The sequence below is a fragment of the Schistosoma mansoni genome, chromosome 4 (genome assembly GCF_000237925.1).
Source record: "Schistosoma mansoni strain Puerto Rico chromosome 4, complete genome".
Classification (NCBI taxonomy): Eukaryota; Metazoa; Platyhelminthes; class Trematoda; order Strigeidida; family Schistosomatidae; genus Schistosoma; species Schistosoma mansoni.
Window position 1 is genome coordinate 31,871,671 of NC_031498.1, and position 22,677 is coordinate 31,894,347.

General features: G+C 35.8%; 2 protein-coding genes and 2 non-coding genes across 4 annotated transcripts; 2 read left to right on the forward strand and 2 right to left on the reverse strand.

Annotated features, from left to right (window-relative positions):
• Nucleotides 1-7,416: 7,416 nt before the first annotated feature.
• Nucleotides 7,417-8,095, reverse strand: Smp_053760 (hypothetical protein; the record flags this gene model as incomplete). The annotated part of the gene is made up of 1 exon (XM_018797504.1): nt 7,417-8,095. The coding sequence occupies one exon, from the start codon at nt 8,093-8,095 to the stop codon at nt 7,805-7,807; it is 291 nt and encodes a 96-aa protein (XP_018652539.1). The 3' UTR covers nt 7,417-7,804.
• Nucleotides 8,096-9,283: 1,188 nt separating this feature from the next.
• Smp_tRNA_00600_Pseudo_TTG.1.1 lies at nt 9,284-9,353 on the forward strand. Its single transcript has one exon. It is a non-coding gene (tRNA).
• Nucleotides 9,354-15,616: 6,263 nt separating this feature from the next.
• On the reverse strand, nt 15,617-15,687 carry Smp_tRNA_00369_Pseudo_TTG.1.1. Its single transcript has one exon. It is a non-coding gene (tRNA).
• Nucleotides 15,688-16,163: 476 nt separating this feature from the next.
• Smp_150940 (putative protein VTS1) lies at nt 16,164-22,290 on the forward strand (the record flags this gene model as incomplete). The annotated part of the gene is made up of 3 exons (XM_018797505.1): nt 16,164-17,067; nt 17,917-19,017; nt 21,539-22,290. The coding sequence occupies 3 exons, from the start codon at nt 16,164-16,166 to the stop codon at nt 21,640-21,642; spliced, it is 2,109 nt and encodes a 702-aa protein (XP_018652540.1). The 3' UTR covers nt 21,643-22,290.
• Nucleotides 22,291-22,677: the final 387 nt, after the last annotated feature.

Genomic DNA, 22,677 nt, shown 5'->3' on the forward strand with positions numbered 1-22,677 from the left:
GTTTTAGTAATTTTATATGGTCAAAATCATGAGTCAATTGAAGCTAGACAACCATGGAAAATCTGGAAACACTAGATGGCCGTTTCGTCCTATCATGCGACTCCTCAGCAGTGTGTATACACGATACCGCCTCGAGAGATTCGAACACAGGACCTATCAGTCTCGCGCGCGAGCGCTTAACCACTAGACCACTGAGCTGGCCGACCGGCATTTAACGGTGTTAATGTCTAACTTCAACCAGTCCACGAAATTGAGCAACCGTTCATCATTGTCTTCAGTGAGTTGATATCTCCCAACAGACCTGGTTGAACTCGACTGGTTACTGTTTCTCACTAGAACTCCAGGAAATACCTCATGGAGACAGTCTTTAGTTAGCATACGATCATTATCAGAAGGGATTTTTGTGGAGATTTCAGTAATTTTATAATTGAAATCATGACTCAATTGAAGCTAGAAGCAGAATTGTGGTTGCGTAATGCTAAGGAGTCCCACAATAGAACGAAACAGCCATCCAATGCTTCCAGGTTTTCAATGGTAGTCTATCTTCAATTCATTCATCATCTCATCCGTTAAAATTACTATAATATCCACAAAAACCCCTTCTAATATTAATTTTTTCAAACAGTTCAACTATTTGTAATTATTCAAGCCTAATGAGAAAATCCCTTAGGAAATTCCATTGACAAGAAACGATTCATAATATCAATAATCATAATTATAATTATACATTGAATTCTATTCATATTGTGAATCACAGTTTATTCAGTTTGTTGTTGTTGTGGTGGTGGTGGTGATGGTGGTGGTGGTGGTGATGATGATGGTGGTGGTCTTTTGTTTCATGCATCATAAGTTGAATGTTATCCCTATTTCCATTATTATTATTATTATTATTATTATTATTATTATTACTATTATTATTATTATTACTTGAAATAACTACTATTTGGTTTCCCCAATTAGGCTGTTTTCTCTTCCCTCTTCGTTAATATATTAAGTCAGTCAGTCAGTTAGTCAGCGACAACGTAGAATCAGGCACATATATGCATCGGTCCAAGTTGCCATACCTCGTTAGCACAACAAGATCAACACCGAATTCATAGAAGTAATTAATTTAGTGGTGGTAGTATATAAAAGAAAGGTTGTATATAAGGATATGGTATAGGAAGGGAAAAAAAGTTATGAAGCAATTTTAATCTCAAGGTTTAAGGGAAGATAAAGAGTGTATACACCTACACCATTGTGATCGATTCTGAGCCATGTCACACAGAGTCTCCAACCATTGGTTACGATGATCACGCGGACCCCAATCAAGTAATCTACATCTACCAACATGGCTCAGACTAGAAGTTAGTGACACTATGGACTGATGCTATGTTTTGGTTTGGCCGCCCCTAACTCTCTTCCAACCATCCCCTACACTAGTCAACATTGCGCGTCGTGATAATCGGTGTTCAGGCATACGTAACACGTAGCCTAACCATCTCAGTCGATGAAGATTCATTACCTCATCAACTGATTTACCATCATTCCCTAATACCCTGAGTCTAACCTCACTATTACTTACCCGGTTATCCCAGCAGATGCGAGCAATATTTCTAAGGCATCTGTGGTCAAATACTCCTAACGGCCATGTTTCACAGCCATAAAGTAAGACAGAACGGACTGCTGAGCAGTATACTCGTCCCTTAATTGATAGACGGATATCTCGTCTTCGCCATAGGTGACGTGAGTTGGCAAATGCCAAACGAGCTTTTTGAATCCGTGCTCAGATTTCGCCAGACACCAGCCCATTAGGGCTGATCAGACTTCCAAGATAAGTGAAGTTGTCGACGCGTTCGACTACTTCACTCCCTATCCTTAGTTCAGGTGTTGACGCAGGCCAGTCCTTGAGTAACAATTTACATTTGGATGGGGAGAAACGCATCCCAAACTTCCTGGCATTATTACTGAGTTCCAACAGAAGACTCTGCATTTTGTCAGTGTCTTCACCAAACAGGACTATGTCATCTGCGTATTCTAAGTCGATAAGTGAACCTCCTGGTAGGAGATCAATTCCAGAAAATTCAGTCGACGAGAGTGTTATTTCCAGCAACAGGTCTATAATGAAGTTAAACAAAAATGGAGATAGTGGACAGCCTTGACGGACACCACTTGAGGTTGTAAAATCAGATGTAAAATCAGACAGTTCGCCATAAGCTCTCACTCGACTGGTAGTGTTCGAGTAAAGAGCCTTCACAAGGTTTATGTACTTCTCAGGTACACCTTTCAATGACAGACACTGCCACAGAATATTTGATATAAATGGTATATGAAGTTATTTACATATTTATAAATATGTATCTATATATGTATATGACCCCCGAATGGTGTGATACTGTCGGGGGTGGGGAGAGACCGGCATTCCTCTCGAAATGTTGTCACCTGGTCACACGTATACAGCCTCTCCCAGGGATGTTCTACTCACTGCTTTCCTTCACCGAAATGTTGTTTACGAATTTGAGAGGATGAAAAGCGAATGTCTACAGCCTTAAACGGGTTAGTGGATACGAAGGATCCACTTAGGGGAGTCGAAAAACCATGATTCCAAACCAATGGTGCACATGGGTTCCATGATCCTGATAGAAAAAAAAGGAATATGAACCTCATGTTGTTCACCAGCTACCATGAGGCTGCATCTCATAACGTTGCTCTACTGACATGTGGATTAGACCCTTAGGTCAAAGGTTCGAGATGTGGTTCATTAAGAGAACCACCTTCTTTGGTTTGAATCTACAGGCGGCATCCCAGCCCTCACACAAATCGAATGACGAGGTGTGGTACATATATATATTTAGCGCCTCCTTGAACCAATGTTTATGTGTTATAATAAATAAAATATTTTATATTATAACATATACCATATGGCTTCAATCCGTCTGCTTACAACTGTTAATTAATATTACTATCAATCATGATGAAGCATACATACAGGCATCCATTCTTCATACATCCTTTACACATATATACACAGAGAGAATTCGAGTATCTGTATATATGTGTATATGTAGTAGGAAGAGAAAATCTAATGGGCAATGTTTGTATGTGTGTTTGTATCAGGAGTGGAGATTCCTTTTAATGTTCTATCTTTCACTCTTTGTCCTTTCGTCTTGGTACTTAGTTTTGTTGACCTTTTCTTCCTCTGGTGTATGTGTGTGCGTACCATTATTATTATTATGATTATTCGTAATTTGACAGTTCACTAACTCTACTTAAATATCATAAAAATTAATATCATACTGATAAAAAAAATACAGGGAATGATATAAAAAGTGAACAATAACAATACAGGAAACTGTTTGTTCTCCATCCAATTGTTTCCCCCCACCGCCACCTCCATAATCGATTAAGAGGATACAAAGTTTATTTGTATCCCATTTGCTTCATTCATATCTACTTGACTAGATTTTGTTAATCATGTATTGAAATCTTAATTAAGTATAGTAAGCAAAGATGGATAGTGGTTAGCAGTGGAATCCAGTTTGACGCGCGCCATTTCGTCCTACATGGGACTCGTCAACTGGATGTACCTGCATCTCAGACTTGTTGATGTTTACTCTGGGACTCGAACCCAGTACCTTTATAAACAAAGATGAAGAGTGGCTAGCTGTGGAATCCAGTTTGACGCGCGTTTCGTCCCATTTTGAACTCTTCAGCTGGATCTCAGAGTTAATGTTCACTCTGGGACTCGAACCCAGTACTGCTCGCTTCAAACGCCATCACGTTATCCACCTAGCTACTGAGTCCTGATAACCAAAGATGGATAGTTTATTTAAGTTGGTATTCCAGAGTAATAGTTATTGCTTGAAAAAATGCAACTTGTTTTTTTGTGTGCGCTGATTTGTGTAATTAATTTAGACAAGTTTTCCAGGTTTTCTATGGTAGTCTAGCTTCAATTAACTCACGCTTTCAACTATGAAAATAATAAATCTCCACAAAACCCATTCTGATAATTAATATTATATAAGTGATTTTAATAGTTGAATTCATGAGTCGACCTAAGTTAGACCACCATTGATGATTTGGAAGCATTGGATGGTTGCTTCGTCATAGTAAGGGACTCCTGAACAATGCCCATCCACTATCCCACATGCGGGATTCCAACCCAAGACCTTTGGTCTCACGCGAGCGCTTAATCTCTAGACCATTGAGTTGGCATCCAACTATGTTAATTACTAACTTCAGTCGATCCATGATCTTGTGCAAACGTTCAACCATTGTCTGAGGTAGATACCTATCTTTACTCAACACGGTTTTTTAAAACCGGTGCTTTCGACGTGGTATGGTCGGTTTTTTTAAAAGATTTATCCTCAATTTTTCCCATTAAACTCTTGTTTAGTTTTGATGGTGAATAAGATTTCCTATTGGACTTATTCCCTATTGATTGTGACTAGTTTCATTGAAAAAAGAATCCTTAATGAAATCTACACGCCATCTACGTTACTTTTAATGGACCAACTGACTAACTAATATTGAAAATTGATCACTGATCAATAGTGATTTTCCGTATGATCTCGCACATGGGTTTCGAACCCAAGACCTAATTCATATCCTTGAAATGATTTTTTCTATTATCTGATTGATCATTGCTCTTTTCTTTTGCTTATTAAATTCATTATGCATTCTAAGGTCACTGGATGTTACTATATAAACAGAGCTGTTCTATTTTATTCTTTGAATTCTGTTTGGAATAGAAAACTATCTGGAAAGTGATATCTTCTTTATCTCATATTAGTATATAGATTATTAACATTGAAGTGTTGTTGTGTGTCATTCACTGTTCTATCGAGTTCGTCATAGAACACATTCACATTAGAAGAACACCTGAAAATTCACTTAGTATTATTTGTTTGGATTTAAACTTCACCCCATCGCACAAGCAAGTGGCTATCAGGACTCAGTAACTAAGTGGATGACGCGATGGCGTTTGAAGCGAAAGTTACTGGGTTCGAGTCCTAGAGTGAACATCAACTTTGAGATGCAGGTACATCCATCTGACGAGTCCCATATAGGACGAAATGGCGCGCGTCAAACTGGATTCCCTTGCTAGTCACTATCCATCTTTGCTTACAATACCTGAAAATATTGTCATTTACAAAGTCTATATGTGTATGTGAGTGGATTTGCCGGTTGTCAATGTCAGTGCCACTATCATGGTGTAGATAGGAATAGCTATGGAAATCCTTGAATCAATTAATTTACTTTCGTTGTTTATCTCATCTATACTCTTGATGATAACACTAATACCAAAGAAGGACACAAAAAAGTGAATGACAATAAACAGTAATATTTTGTATTAGTATGGGTTAGTAATTTTCCATAGGTGATAGTTTAAGAACTGATCGATTTCAATCCTGCATATCAACCAGGGGGGGGCAGGAATTAAAAACGCTTATATAGAGACTCATTTACCTGTTGAACAAGTTAGTGATTATCTTTCTACTCAGTAACTTAGTGGATAACTCGCTGATGTTCGAAATGATAGACTGACGATTTGAGTTTTTTTCTGAACATCAACATTGAAATTCCTAGATACATTCATTTGATTAGTTCTAAACAGAAAGAAATGAACATATCCTGAATTCCATTGTCAGTCACCATTAAAATTCACTAGAATATTCTGCTTCAAAATGTTCACTGTCACATTAAAAACACACACACACATACAGCTACATTGGTTTATCATTCTTTGTATAAAAGTGTGTGTGATGTACGTACGTACGAAGTTCTACGTTGTGACTAACTGACTGTGTGTGTGTGTTTGCAACGAAAGTAGATTATGTAATTCTATTCTACTATAATTATGCTGAATGAGAACAAAGAAGGAATTAACCTTTTTTTTTACGTTTATTTCACTTTTAATTAGTTACAATGTGTTCACTATTCGATCTATCTTAAGGTTAATCATAATTGATCTGATTGACTAACATTCATTTCTGATACTTACTTCTTTTAAAGTGAAGCAGTGACATAAAAGCGCTAACCTTGTGAATTATTGGTTTATAGATTCGAACCCCAGTCCACCTATTTTGTTTGTTAGATGGTACAAATGACTTATAGGAAGTCAGTTACGGGCTCCGATCACTCAGTGGTAAAGTCTAAGACTGTAAGGCTAAATGACTCTGATTTGAATTTCACAAGTAGCATCAGTTCATCTTGCTGACAAGTGCCAATTAGCACTAAATCCGAATTAGGTGGAGTATCCTATCAACTATTTGTGGTAGGTGTAGACTACCTGGTTGGGATCCGCGAGATGATAACAATCGATGGTTAGAAACCTTGAATGACATGGCTCAAAATTGTCTGCAATGGCGAAGGTGCATCCAATCTATGTGTTCTATCAAATAATAATCTTCTGAATTCTCCATGTTCCTTTTTTCTCTTTCCAAATTTATTTCACTGGATTATAGTCCTTGAATAACATCTTCCAAACCTAATCTTTCTGACTACTGGTTATACTCTTACTACTTCTACCACTATGAGATTTGAATCGACAACTGCATTTCTGTGCTAATGTGGTAATGGCAACTCGAACTGATGTACGTACGTACGAAGTTCTACGTTGTGACTGACTGATTGACTGACTGACTGACTGACTATTTGTGACTATAACGAATGACCGACTGCACAGACTTGTATCTAGTCTCATAGTAGAGTATTTACTCATTCTGGAAGTAGAGTTGTACAGGATCCAAGGTAGCGGGATCAAGATGACACTTCATCCCGGGTAAACGTACCATATTAAAATAGGAAACCATTGTTAAGAATAATTCTATGGAGGCTTTTTAACTTTGAAAATAATGAATAATTATTTAATATTCTTATTAGTACATGGTGTGTGTGGAGATTTGAAAATCTTGATGGTTTAAATTGTGGAATGACCTGAACTAGACCACCTTTGGAAACTTAGACAGCCGTCTCATCCTACTATCAAACTCTTCAGGAGTGCATATTAGCGAACCCATTGGGGATTTACAACTTAATGATAAACCATGCTCTATCTGAATATGAATTTTGTTATGCTTGACTCTATGCTGTTCTATTATTATTACTATTATTATTATTATTATTATTCATTCTCTGTCTTTTTTCTTCTAAAGAATGATGAACGATGTAATGTGCTGACTACTGATTCAGCTAGAAGTAGTCCAATGTTACATACTACTACTACAATCAATAATACAAATCGTACTGATAATTCCTTCAATCATTCAAGTCCTGGTTCCAATTCTTCACCACTTACTCAATCCTGTACACGTCCATTGTCTGTATTTACTGATTTCTCTAGTTCAAATAATAACAACACTAATACTATTGCTACTAATAATAATAATAACATTAATGGAAGTGGGATTACACGTCGTAAATCAGATACTGTAGATGCTACTACTATTAGTACTACTGATAACATGACGATAAATTCATCTACATCATTATCACCTCATAATTATTATACAGGTAGTGAGATCAATGCAAATATGTCAATTACATCAGATTCACTAATGTCATTCCCGACACAGTCAAAGTTGACTGAGACTAGAGCTGAAACTCCATCTACCATACCAGCTAGTGACCCTTCATTATGTGATACTACATCCAATTTCACTACCTCTGCTGAGAAGAATAAAAATGATAATACATCTACTAAAATCAATCGCAATATCGGCACTACTAATACTACTACTAATGATAATAGTCAGACATTAAGTAGTATGAACAATCCTTCATCTTTTACATCGAATGCAATGTTGAATAATTTGGAAAAAACTCACCCACCAGAAACATGGATTATTTCACATTCCCCTGCCTCTTCCTCTTTCTCTTGTTCCCAACCACCATCTCCACCACCACCACCATTAGCAATGACGATGACAACGACAGTGATGTCATCGCAACTGGGATCGAATAGTTTACTCTCATCTTCATCATCAATACAATCTTCAGTAAAATCGCCATCGATGATATCATCAACTAATACCTCAACATTATCACCTGTCACCACCTCCCTTTCCTTCTCCTCTTCTCCATCGTCATCCCAGTTAGCGATAACATCATTCATTCCTTCTAGTCAACAATATACGACGTCGTCGTCAACTACTACTACTACTACCAGCACAATTATACCAGAACGACGATGTACCGGTGTTAATACTCTACTAGATAATTCCAAGGCTACATTAACTGAACCAGATTTATTAGGACCATGTGAACCAGGCACTACAATTTGTTTAAATGGAATTGTTTGGTTAGAAACTACAACTGGTAAGTTTTTTTATTTCTATTAAATTCAGTTTATCATTATCAATATTGGTAACGATGTTTGTTATCTTTTCATCATTATTGTTACTATTTAGAAGTAACGAAATGCCATGTTTGTGTGGTTTGTAATTGTTGACAAAGTGATGTGAATAATACTTACTTACTTACGCCTTTTACTCCCAATGGAGCATAGGCCGCAGACTAGCATTCTCCAACCCACTCTGTCCTGGACCTTCTTTTCTAGTTCTATCCAGTTTTTGTTCATTCTTCTCAAATCTGTCTCTATTTCTCGGCGTGATGTGAATAATATTAGCTGGTAGATAGTTTTGTTTAATAATAATGATACTATTGTTCGAGTCCCGTGTATAGGATCGTGGAGTGTACACTGCTGAAGAGTCCCATACTAGGACTAGACATCTGTCCAGTGCTTCCAAGTTTTCAGTGGCGGTTTGGCTTACATCGACTCATGAATTCAATTCGATAACTATCTTATTCTCCTGTTATATACTGTAAATTATTTTCTAATAGAGATAAGGTTACTATAAAGGATTCAATCATTATAATATTACCATGGTTATTCGAATTTATATACATACGTGATACAAATAATCTAATTGTATCGTTGTTTGTACTCCATTGTATTTTGTATGATTGCATTAGTTATATTCATATTCTACTGCCTGTCAGTCTATCTATCTGTCTGTCTGTCTATCTCGGAAATCACTTATCTTGAATTCACTTGGTATTGTTTGGTTGAATCTTCCCATTGGTGATCAGGACTACAATTGATCAGTCTCTTATTGGCATATGAACATATTGTGTGTATTGCCTCGGTATAGCCTTAATTCAAGGCAATACGCACAGTATGCACATATGCTAAGAAGAAACTGATCAATTGCAGTCCTAAATAACAATGGCAAGATACAAGTAAACAATACCAAGTAAATTTAAACTTGACCCCATTGCACAAGCAAGTGTCTATCAGTACTCAGTGGCTAAGTGGATAACGCGATGACGTTTGAAGCGAAAGGTACTGGGTTCGAGTCCCAACTTTGAGATGCAGGTACATCCAGCTGACGAGTCCCATATAGGACGAAACGGGCGTCCTGGATTCCACTGCCAGTCACTATCCATCTTTGCTTATAAAAATTAGGGATAGATTGTTCAATCGACATTATTACTTATTATTGTTAGTAGTAGTAGCATTGTTATTATTATTAGTCTTGTTGTATACACACTCTCACATGTATCCATAAAGCGAGAGGTATGTAATGTAAATCCCTGAAGAAGAACAAAAAGGAACATGATACACTTACATAAGTATTTACTTTTTTTACTTTTACCATCTATTTGAATAGTTTGAAAATTATTTGTCTTTTCATTTTATTGATTTATTAATCAGTCGCCTTGTTTTAGCATTGTAACCATGTTTATTTTAATCAGCTGATTCAGGGTGTTTATCTATAAAAGGTGTATGTGTGTATGTATGTATGTATGTATTTATGTATGTATGTACAATATTCCTCAGATAGACAGAGTGATCGTAAGAGAGAGAAGGATGGATGGATGGATGGATACATGGATAGATAGATGGATATACACTACTGATAGTAGACAGTCAATTCATGTTACACTTTGTATTGAATATGAAAATGATGCAAAATCAAATAAACCCTGAACTGAAACTATAAATTGTTCCTCTTTTTGATGTTTAATTTTGAAAGTTTTATAGACAAGGAAGAGAATAGAATTTGGTTGTGTTTTTTTTATAGGTTAATATTAGTTAACCAATAAGATGGTGGTTGGAGGTGGTCAACAGGAAACCCTGGACCTGGGTTTCGTGCTATTTGGCACTCGTCAGCAAGGTGTACCTGTAATCTTGAGGGAACTGGTGCTCCCTGACGGGTTCGATCCCGTGTCACCTTGCTGACCCTTCATAATTCTCTTCGAGATATAATAATACCAAATTATTTTCATAGTTGAAAGCGTTAGTCAATTGAAGCTAGACCACCATGGAAAACCTGGAAGCACTGGACGACCGTTTCGTCCTATTATGGGACTCCTCAGCAGTGCGCATCTACCAAATTAGCACGATGAAATGAAATTAACATGATATCTATCAAACGAATCGAAATCATGTAGTAGCAACTATAATGAGAATGACTAAAATGATAGAGTGAAAAATTATGTATAGCAGAAGATCAAAATTCAAGATCTAGTGTCATAGTTACACAAATGTTATCACTGACAGATTTGGTTAGTGATTGACCCCTTCTGATTCCAAAAAAAACAGGTTAGACATTTTCTAGATGTACTTAGTATAACATGACACCAATATCATCTTACATGCATCACCCATAAAGATTGTACTTTGTTAATTAGACTCAACATTACTAATATTTTCAATAAATGCATCATTCTAGATTGAAACAGAAGTTGTAATATCTATGATTGTGGTGACATTGAGTAACATTTATTCCAAATGAAGTATATTTAACTTACTATTAGATTCGATACTATCCCTTATCCCATCTTCTAGTCTGCCAGGGAAGTCCTACTCATTGCCTTCTCGTGCTACAGGTGTTGTTTACGAAATTGAGAGAACGAGAAACGAATGTACGGCGCTTTAACCGGATTGGTGAACACAAAAAGTCCACCTAGGACAGTTGGAAAACCCTGATTCCAAACCAATGGTGCACATGGGCTTCAGTACCCTGAAGGAACAAATGGTGTATGAATCAATTGTTGGTCACCGACTACCATGAAACTGCATCTTCTCACGATGCTCCCATGCCTTGTGGATCAGACCTTTAGGTCAAAGGCTCCGGTTGTGGCCCCCTAAGTAAACCACTTGCTTCGGTTTGGGCATCTGGGCAGTATGACAGCCCTGACACAAATGAAATGAGATTTGTGTGGCGCATATGTACCTGGTGCTTCCTTGTAGCAATATTTATGTGTTTAAATAAAATAAATAAATAACCATCTTCTAGTTGTGTTGGTATGACATGTAGTAACTTCGATTGTTGCACATATGTTACAAGTTCCACATCAACTATACTTGATTGGTTTCTAAAATAGATGAATTGTGGTTAGTTATAGAATCCAGGAATCGCGTTTCATCCTATTTCAGGATATTTGATTCATTTCACCCTAGTGTTGATAGTCACATCAGGACTCGAACCTAATATCATTCTCTTTAAACACACAGGCTTGTTATTCACTGAGCTATGGAGTTCATATGATTGCTCTAAAATGTCAATCGATTTCCAACTAGTTTCGAATCAAACAACTTAAATGCTACCATCCATACAATTTAAGTCATAACACCCAGATGGAAGTATCATGATTAGGATACTTGGTTTAGAAGATAATTCTCGTGATTTTAGAAAGCATTCAGTAGTAGTATTAGATGACCCGGAAACTGGTAATTTATATTATAAATCAAAATTTTAGTCAAGATGAATTTCCTGGGGTTCTAGTTAGAAGCTGTGACCAATGGAGTCCGATCCGTGTCAGGTGTGTGACAATTATCCATCTCAGACAATCGATGAAGGGTTGAATAAGATCATGGATCAATTGTAGCTAGACATTAATATTGTTCAGTGGTCTAGAGTTTAAGCGTTCGCATATGAGACCGAAGGTCCTTGGTTCAAGTCCTGCGTGTGGGTACTCACTGCTGAGGAGTCCCGTACTATGACGAAACGACTATCCAGTCCTTCCAGGTTATCAATGGTGGTCTAGCTTAGATCGACTCATGAATTCAACTATTTCATTTATCACTATTTAATCATTTTTATAGATCAGAAGGGGTTTTGTGGAGATTTCAGTATTTTTCAAAGTTGAAATCATGAGTCAATTGAAGCTAGAGCATCATGGAAAACCTGGAAGTACTGAACGGCCGTTTCGTCCTATTGTGGGACTCCTCAGCATTTTATTTCATAAACGTTATTACATAAATAATGTTTTCATTTAAAAAGTTAGATTAACACTTGTGTATTTTAGACAGAACATTCATTGACCTCGAAAAACACCACAAATTAATATGACAATAATAATAATAACAATGAAGATAATCTACATGACACTCTCTCCCACACACACACACACCATGTTTTCGGTTATGCTTCAATAGATATTGTCAAGTACATACTACGTACATCCACACACACACACACATACTCATACATGTGTACGTCACTTACTTATGCATAAATAATGCATGTATATGTTACCTATTTTAAAATGGAGATGATTTATTTACGGTTTTTGTTCTTCAAGCTGTGAATGAACAACATTACCACCAGCTGGTTTATCCAATACATCAATAGACATATAAACACATAGACAGAAAAATAATAAATGAAATTGGAAAACAAAGATGGATAGTGGTTAGCAGTGGAATCCAGTTTGACGCGCGTTTCGTCCTATTTGGGACTTGTCAGCTGGATTCCACCGCTAGCCACTATCCATCTTTGCTTACAATGATTGTGAATGAAGGCTATATCGAGGCAGTACGCACAGTATGCACATATATCAATTCGAGACTGGCCAGTTGTAGTCCTAAACATCAACGGAAAGAATCGAACAAACAATATTAAGTGGATTTAAGCTAATTAATTGCTATGAACTTTGACAATAATACAGGCTAATGACCTCATTAGAGATTGAATCAAAATATTCCAGTGTTCAAGCGAATATCATAACAATATAAATCAACTAAGTTGACATATGATTAGTCTATGCATTTTTAATCTTAGTTAAATCATAGAACAAATGCAAATCTGAAGGGGTTTTGTGGATATTATAGTAATTTTAACAGTTGAGATTATGAATCAATTGAAGCTAGATCACCATGGAAAACCTGGAAGCAATGAATGGCCATTTCATCCTATTGTGGGACTTCTCATCAGTGTGCATCCATGATCCTACTTCACGAGATTCGAACCCAGGACCTATCAGTCTCGTGTGCGAACACTTAACCTCTAGATCATTGAGCCGCCTGGCATCCAACGGTGTTAATGTTTAACTTCAACCGATCCACGAAATTGAGCAACCGTTCACCAACAGGACGAAACGGCCGTCCAGTGCTTCCAGGTTTTCCATGGTAGTCTAGCTTCAATTGACTCACGATCTCAACTCTATAATATTTACTTTTCACTTCAAGATTATTATTGTTCCTTTTCTTCTTTGTTCTTTGTTAGTTTTTTTTATTCATGTTGACTAGAGCAACAAACAAAATGAAAAAAGAAAATTTTCATTTATTTTTTAAACTTGATTTTAATGTAAAACGGAAATCATTGGTCTGTAACAGTTTTTGCATGATACCTATATGTGTGCGTGTGTGTTAGTGTGGGTGGGTGGATGGGTAGAAGTAAGACGAAGAAAAGTCAGTCAATAATAATAAGAAGAAGAAGAACTGGTAACAACCATTTAGGTTAAATATTGTAAACATGTGAGAAAATTCTTTTTCTTTCGAGTATGTATCATGCGCATATATATATGTATCTATATATACACATATACAAATCATGGTAACTTTGATTTGTGTTTGTTCACTTGGGTACATTGTATAGTGTGTATCTGTCTATACATGTGTGTGTGTGTGTATGTAAACTATTTTTTTTCTTACATGTTATTACTGAATATATAAATTAAGTAGTCGATATATATATATAAATACATAATTGATAAAACAGCTGAGTTATGGGACTCCTCAGTGGCAGTGCGCATCCACGATCCTGCACTCGCGAGATTCAAACCCAGGACGAAACGGTCGTCCAGTGCTCCCAGGTTTTCCATGGTAGTCTAGCTTCAATCGACTCATGATTTCAACTATGAAGAATGTTAACATGTTGTAATAGGTTCTTATATTTGTGAAAAGTACAATTAGTCTTTTGATTGAGATTATGAATTGATATGATGTTAGAACATTATTGGAAGTACTGGACAGCCGTTTCGTCCTAGTATGGGATTGTTCAATAGTGCGTATCCACGACACTGCTCGCCGGATTCTAATCTAGGACCTTTAATCTCACGCATGAACTCTTAAACTGTAGACCACCGAGATGGTCATCCAACAGTGTTAATGTCTAACTTCAATAAATCCATGAAATTGTGAGATCATATTCAATTTCTGAGGTAGATGACAGGAATCGGACTTTACTAGTCACATTTCGTCTTACTAATGTTGAACAGTGACTGGCAGATAGAACATATCATCTTATTTAAAACATGTTAGTTCTATAGATGAAGATTGCTAGTGAGTCGCCTATGTTCCTCGACGAGGGGTAACAGACGTAAGTAAGTTGTATGTGCCTGTGACCAAGGGAGCCAATCTGTGTCAGGTGTGTGACAGTTACTCACTAAACATAATGAAAAAAATGACCACGCAATGTTATGGATTGATTGAGGTTAGACAATAACACTATCGGATGTTAGCTCAGTGGTCTAAAGGTTGGCTCGTGAGACCGAAGTTCCTGGATTCGAGTTTTGCAGAGGGATCGTGGATGTGTATTATGGTGCAATAGTTATTCAATGCTTCCAGGTTTTCAGTAGTAGTCTAATATTGATCAGTTCATGACTTCAGTGAAATTCAACCATTTCCATAACCCCATCCTGAAAATAATTGTTTCTATTTCGTGTGTGTATGTATGACACTTAGCCATTGTTTAAAAAAGTTCCCCTTTCTAAAAAAATACTTCATTTTAAAATGATTTTTAATTTTTTTTGTTCTACTTCATCTTTATGTTTCTTTTTTCTAAGGAGTATTAGTTGTCAATGTGACATGGAGAGGTCGAACTTATATTGGTACTTTGCTAGATGCAACACAACATGATTTTGCTCCACCATGGTAAGTTATATATCAATTACTTATATATATTAGATGTATCCAAACAATTACTCTTAGTTACTAATGATTTTAATATGACAATCTTGTCATTTCTAGAAAATTAATAATCCAATCCCCCCCAAAACAAACAAACATTCAATTAAGCCACAATTTATATCCTACATTGTAGCTGACTGACTGACTTATATCCGTTAAGTTGTTAGGTATGACAGATGATATTGACAAGATGAGAATAATAGTAAATTTACTTAGTGGATGGTGATTTGATTACATTCAAACAATCAATTTATGATATTGAATATAACCGAGTAACGTCTAATTTATATATGTCCTCTATCTTTTAAGTTCATGTTTCATAGAAAAATTGATATCATAAACAAAGATGGATTGTGACTAGCAGTAGAATCCATGATAGGCATTCCGTCCTGCCTGGGAATCGTCAGCTAGATATACCTGCATCTCAGAGTTAATGCTCACTCTGGGACTCGAACCCAGTACCTTCCGCTTCAAACGCCAACATGTTATCCACTTAGCTACTGAGTTCTGATAGCCACTTGCTTGTGCAATGGGTGAATTTTGAATTCATTTAGTATTGTTTGTTTGAATCTTCCCATTGATGTTTACGACTGCAACTGGTCAGTCTCTTATTGGCTTATGTGCATACTGTGCGTATTGCCTTAATTCACAAGCAGGTACATCCAGCTAACGAGTCCCAAATAGGACGAAACGCGCGCCAAACTGGTTTCCACTGTTAACCACTATCTATTTTTGCTTACCATGCTTATGAATTTAGGCTATATCGAAGCAATACGCACAGTATGCACATATGCCAATTAGGGACTGACCAATTGTAGTCCTAACACATCAATGGGAAGATTCAAACAAACAATACTACAATAATTGTTCTTTTAAGTCCTATTTCATTGTGTTTAAGAGTTCGAACCGTACTGTGACAAAGATAAATAGTGTTTATTAGAACTGTTTTCTTTTCTTTTTTTTTTGCTACTTATACTGACTTATGTATTTTTCAAACAATATTTATAGTCCACGAGATTATGTACCTCCATTTAAATCATCCATACGATCTAGTAATCGTACAAAACGTCGAACTGGAGTTGGAACAAATTATAAACCAAATTTAACTAATCATCTTACAACGAATGATTGTAATTGGAAATCTACTACAAATGGAAGACATCGACTACGTGGTCGAGCTTCAAATTCACCTGCAGTCAATAATAATAATGGTAATGGTATTGAAACTATTTCCACAACCAATCGATGCAATACACATCATCTAACAAAAATCGATACAGAGAAAGAACTAATCAATGATAATGTTATTCAAGAAGATACTGATATAACTAAATGTCTTCCTCATGTATCTGATGAAGAACACCTAACACGAAGTAGTAGTAATAGAAAATCTAAATTACATAATAAAAGTCGTAAACTATTTCGAGGTAGTAGTACATCATCAAGTGATTGTCCATCGGAAATTCTACCAGATCTTGAAAAATTATCTGAAATTGGAGATTTCCCCGGTAAAACTGATGGAATTCTATGTGATCCATCAAATCCTGATCATTCTCGACCCCAGACTCCATCATGTATGAGCAATAATACTAATAACCCTGATAAGAATAATAATGATCATGTTTGTTTTGAAGAAAATGATGAACTCCATGAAACCTTTCCAATTGGTTGTCCAATTGATGGTTGTAAAAAACGTTTCTCACATGTTTTAGCTTTACGTTTTCATTTAAATCATACATCACATTGTAATTTATTAGATTCACATAAGAAACGTCCTTCTAGTATTGATTTAAAGAAACAAGATTTCACTGATACCACTTCTATTATGACTACGACAACTACTACCGATACTAATGATAATAAGAATAATAACAGTGCAGAGAATGGTAGTTCAACACATTTAAAGTGTCCACCAACTATTTCACCTTGTCAACCTTCCAGTTCATCCCCACTATCCAAAGGAATAACAACTTCAGGTCTATTGAATTCATTTAGTGGACCATTATTGCCATCATCATCATCATCATCATCATCATCATCATCATCATCATCATCATCATCATCATCATCATCATCATCATCATCATCATCATCATCATCATCATCATCGTCGTCGTCGTTACAACAACAACAATTAAAGCAAGAATCCAATCTATATGATTCACAATTACAAAGTTGTCCAGTGCTACAATCCACATCTGAATATCATCAAGATACAATGTCTATACCTGTACAACAAATGAACATGTCTACTCATCAGAATTATAAATGGTATAATAAAAATGAACAAAAGTTATTTGATCATGTCAATGTAATCATGAGTACTAATACTACTAACGATAATAATAATAGTGATAGTAGTATGAATAGTGTGATGCATTCAGTGAGTAAACAACGAAATAATGAAATGAATAAACATTCTGGCAGTAAAAAACGTTCATCCACATCCATGTCATCTAATAACAATAATAATCCCATCATTGATATCACTTCATTGAATAATGTACGTACAGTAACAGCGCATACAGTATCCGTGCCTCATGGTTCATTAGATATTGTTGGTAATTTAAATTCTCGATCTAATCATCAACATCAACATCATCATCATCATGGACAGCAACAAAATCATCAAACTAACGATGGTAATTCATTTCCCTACTCGAAGCGAACAACTCCAACATCATCGTCATCATCATCATCAACTACTCCACGTGATTTCAGTAGTAAACATAAAGGGGGACAACAACAACAACAATTATCCAATAAATTATCTCATCCAAATATGAAAATCGATAATAATCATAACAATTCTACAGTAATGAACTATTCTCGTTACAGTAGTGGTAGTACCCAACATTATGGTAGTTTAGATCAACAATCAATAAAAAGTGAATTAAATAATGATTATATGATGAATTTAACAATGTGTCATACTTTATCAAATACTACCGCTACTGCTACTACTACTATGAGCACCACGTCGAAATGGAAGAATCTAACAGTTAACCAACAAGAATTGAATACATCACTATCTAATAATAATATGATCCCATCGTTCCTTCTTCAAAATGCATGGAATCTTCAATTGCCAACTTCATCTACATACACACAGTCTATGCCATTATCATTTAATAATAGTAATAAAGAGGATGAATTGAAATCTACCATGAACTCATTAACTAACGGTTTACCATCTTCATTATATCTCTCGACATATTCAAATATGCCAACACTTACTTCTTCCGGTAGCGTTGTTAATAACAGTCCTATAAACACTATGCCATGTTCATCTACACCGTCATTATCCATGTATGAAATGTCTACAGCATCACAACCATTCAATGATTCCAAACAATATATTCCGTCTAATCATCATCATCTACTTGGTACTTCAAATCAGAGTGCAGATTTGAATACTACTACTAATAGTATGTATTATGGTATCCCCGATTTCTTAGTTGCTGCTTTAAGTACATTAGCATCAAATGCTTCATCATATTCTTGTATACCAGAACCTTTTAAATCATATTTTAATCAGAATTCTTTAATGAACAATACTACTAATCCTATCAATACTACTCATTTGAATAGTAATGGTAATTCTATCAGTAAAGTAACTAATTTATCCTCTTCAAATATGTCACCATCAAATTCAGGTATATTGGATGGTACAATTAATAATCGATTTTTTAATTCACAATTCTTTCAAAATTATGGGACTAATCTTTCAAATGTACAAAATTTTCAATCATTTAATAATAATAATAATGGTGGTGGTGGTGCTGGTAATCTAACTTTAAATCCGGAAAGATTAGATCCATTGAAATTATCTGCAGGTAAGTATAGAATAGAATAGCATAATCAATAGAATTATAGTTGAAAGCGTAAGTAAATTGAAGTTAGAACACCAGAGAAAACCTGGAAGCACTGGACAGTCGTTTCGCCCCATTGTGGGACTCCTCAGTGGCAGTGCGCATCCACGATCTTGCCTCGTGAGATTCGAACTCAGAACCTACCAGTCTCGCGCCAGAGCACTTAACCGATAGACCACTGAGCTGGCATCCCATGGTTTTTATGTTTAACTCCAACCGATTCACGAAGTTGAGCAACCGTTCACCAATTATCTTCAGTGAGTTTCTATCTCGCGACAAATGTGATTTGAACTCCACTGGTCACTGCTTCTCACTAGAACTCCTGGATTTACCTCTCAATTGACTCACGCTTTTAACTATGAAAATAATAAATCTCCACAAAAAACCCTTTTGATAACAATAGAATTATGTTGAAGTTAGAACGTGTCCGGTACCAGTATTTATGACATGTATAACATAAGTCACCTATTTCGACATCGAATTTTGGATGGCATAGAAGCAAGTTAGAAAAGTAAACAAGGGGTGGTCAAATCAAGATATAATATTAGTCTATGAAGTCATTGGCTTTTAATTTGAGCTAGTTCGATAGTTGAGAATATTCTGGTAGGAGCTCACTCATGAAAGAATAATAGTATTTACTTTATTCAGAGTACGAATCTTAGGAAGAAAAGTATTCATAAATGGTCAGTATAGGGTTACGGAAATTGTTTAATTTCATTGAAATCACGAGCTGATCAATCTTAGAGCACCACTGAAAACCTGAAAGCAATGAACAGATGCCTTTTCCTAATATGGGACTCACCGGTGACTAGCTTTGAGAGGAAATTTCAACATTTCTACTGAAGAATTGTGACCAAGGGAGCCAATCCGTGTCAAGTGTGAGGCAGTTATTCACTGAACCCAATGAAAGATGACCACACAATGTTATGGATTGATTGAAGTTAAATAATAACACCGTTGGATGTTGGCTCAATGGTCTAGAGGTTGGTGCGTGAGACCGAAGTTCTTGGATTTGAGTTTCACATGCGGGATCGTTGATGCATACTTCTGAGGAGTCTCATACTATGGTGCAATGGTTATCCAATGCTTTCAGGTTTTTAGTGGTGGTCTAACTTAAATCGATTCATAATATCCATGAATAGGCTTTTCTGCAATAATTAACTATTATTTTCATAGTTGAAAGCGTGAGTCAGTTGAAGCTAGACCACCAGGGAAAACCTGGAAGCACTGGACGGCCAATTTGTCCTATTATGGGACTCCTCAGCAGTGCGCATCCACGACCTCGCCTCGCGAGATTCGAACCCAGGACCTACCAGTCTTCAATTGAATCACGCTTTCAACTATGAAAATACTAAATCTCCACGGGATATAACAAAAACAAATACAGAATAGCAAGATTTTTATCGATAGTTATATAGTTGGCTGAAAACTCTTTTTTGATTAGGTTGTCACAGATAACATTGAGGAAAAACAATAAGGAATGTGAACATGTTGTTAGCCATTTTAAACGGATTATCTGCAATATCAATTAAGGCATTAAATAGGAAGAATATATTTGTAGTTGTATATTATTTATATTTATTAAAGTGGTCAATATGAATGACTGAAGAATTGTCAATACCGGTGAACACAACTGCATCTCTGTGGGGCCCCCAAATGCCCTATTACAGCCGGGAGTGGGGAGAGTCCGCTCTCCCTCTCCAAATGCTCTCACATGGCCACGAGTATATAGCCTCTGTAAGGGAAGTCCTACTCACTGCCCTTTCGTGCCACAGGTGTTGTTTACGAAATTGAGAGGACGAAAAACGAATGTCCAGCGATTTAACCGGGTTGGTGGACATGGAAAGTCCACCTAGAGGAGTTGGAAAACCCTCATTCCAAACCAATGGTGCACATGGGCTCCCGCAACCTAAAGGAACAAATGGCATATGAATCAATTGTTGGTCATCGGCTACCATGGTACTACATCTCTTCACGATTCTCCATTGCGTTGTGGATCAGACCTTTAAGTCAAAGGTTCGGGGTGTGGCCCCCTAAGAAAACCACCTGTTTCAGTTTGGGCTTCTGGGTAGTATCACAGCCCTCACACAAATCTCATTTGATTTGTGTGGCGCATATGTATCTGGTGCTTCCTTGTACCAATATTTATGTGTTTAAATAAATAAATCTCTGTGGTAATATGGTATGACAACTCGAACTGATGTATGTACGTACCTACGAAGTTTTACGTTGTGACTGACTGATTAACTGGACAACTGTTTGCACTTAGTCTGAAACTTCATAAGATAATATTCTTGCTTCAACATCATTGAGTTTATTCCTATAAAAGAATTGTGAGAATATTACTGTCTCTGAAGTCTTAAACTAAACAACTATCCTGTATTACTTCCTAGGTTGTTCTTTTTTTTTCAACTGTTCATAACGTAAGTTAGTTCCTCTATTAATTTTTTTTGTTTTCATATTCTTTAACCTTCTTCTACACTAGGCTACTTGATGCAATATACAAATCCAGATACTACACAATTATTATCATCCTCAGTATCATCATCATCGGTAACATCAACTTATGGGAATAGTATATTACCATGACAATGAATTACCTTTTAATCAATAGTTACTATTGATTGTTTTTTTTCCTTTTCTCTTGTTCCATAGATTTACTTGTCTTTCATTAGTTACTAATCTGTATTAAACACACACACACATACATACACTAATTATTTATTTAAACAAATATACATCAACTTGCTAATATCTGGGTATGTTCATTCAATATACTAAATGTATTTACTTTTTCTTTCTGTGAATTCATCTTAGTTTGATTATTATCCAAAATCTATACTACTTATAATACTACTTGTAGTACTTATACTACTAATATTACTACTATTCTGAACAATCGATCAATCGACAATGAAACACAACATTAATGATGATCAAGTTCAATGGATGGACTATCAGAATAATGTATACTGTGAATGAAATATACAATACATAATGTATCATTATTGGTTATCATTCATTGTCGATTAGATCCTCTTCTTGGTGTATCTATGTATGTGTATGTATGTGTTTATGTATATCTATGGTTTGTTTGTCTTTTGTTTTATTTCATTTGACGCAACCTGTTACATATCTCGTTTTTTCTATTTCCTCATATACACACACTTCTTCTTTGGCTTTGACATGTATTCACATTTATCTTATAGTTGCTATAACTACTACTACTACTACTACTACTACTACTACTACTACTACTACTACTACTACTACTACTACTACTACTCTACATAGTAATACATATACTTGTAATTAGAAACAAAAAAACATATATATACATGATTGTGCCAAGTTTTGTACAAGGTGTCCAATACATATACATATATGGATATATGATTTGTTTCCCAATATTGATCTTTGTAATTGAATGTTCTTTCTTTTGTAACCATTTGGAATCATGAATTAAAACAAACAAACAAACAAAAAATAAACTTCTTTGATCCATATTACTTATATTGACAGTTGTTTTTTTTTCATTATTATTTAAAATAAATACTTCATTTTTTTTGTTTTGTTTGTTTATTCCCCCCCCCTCAGTATCAGTATATATATATTTGTAAATTT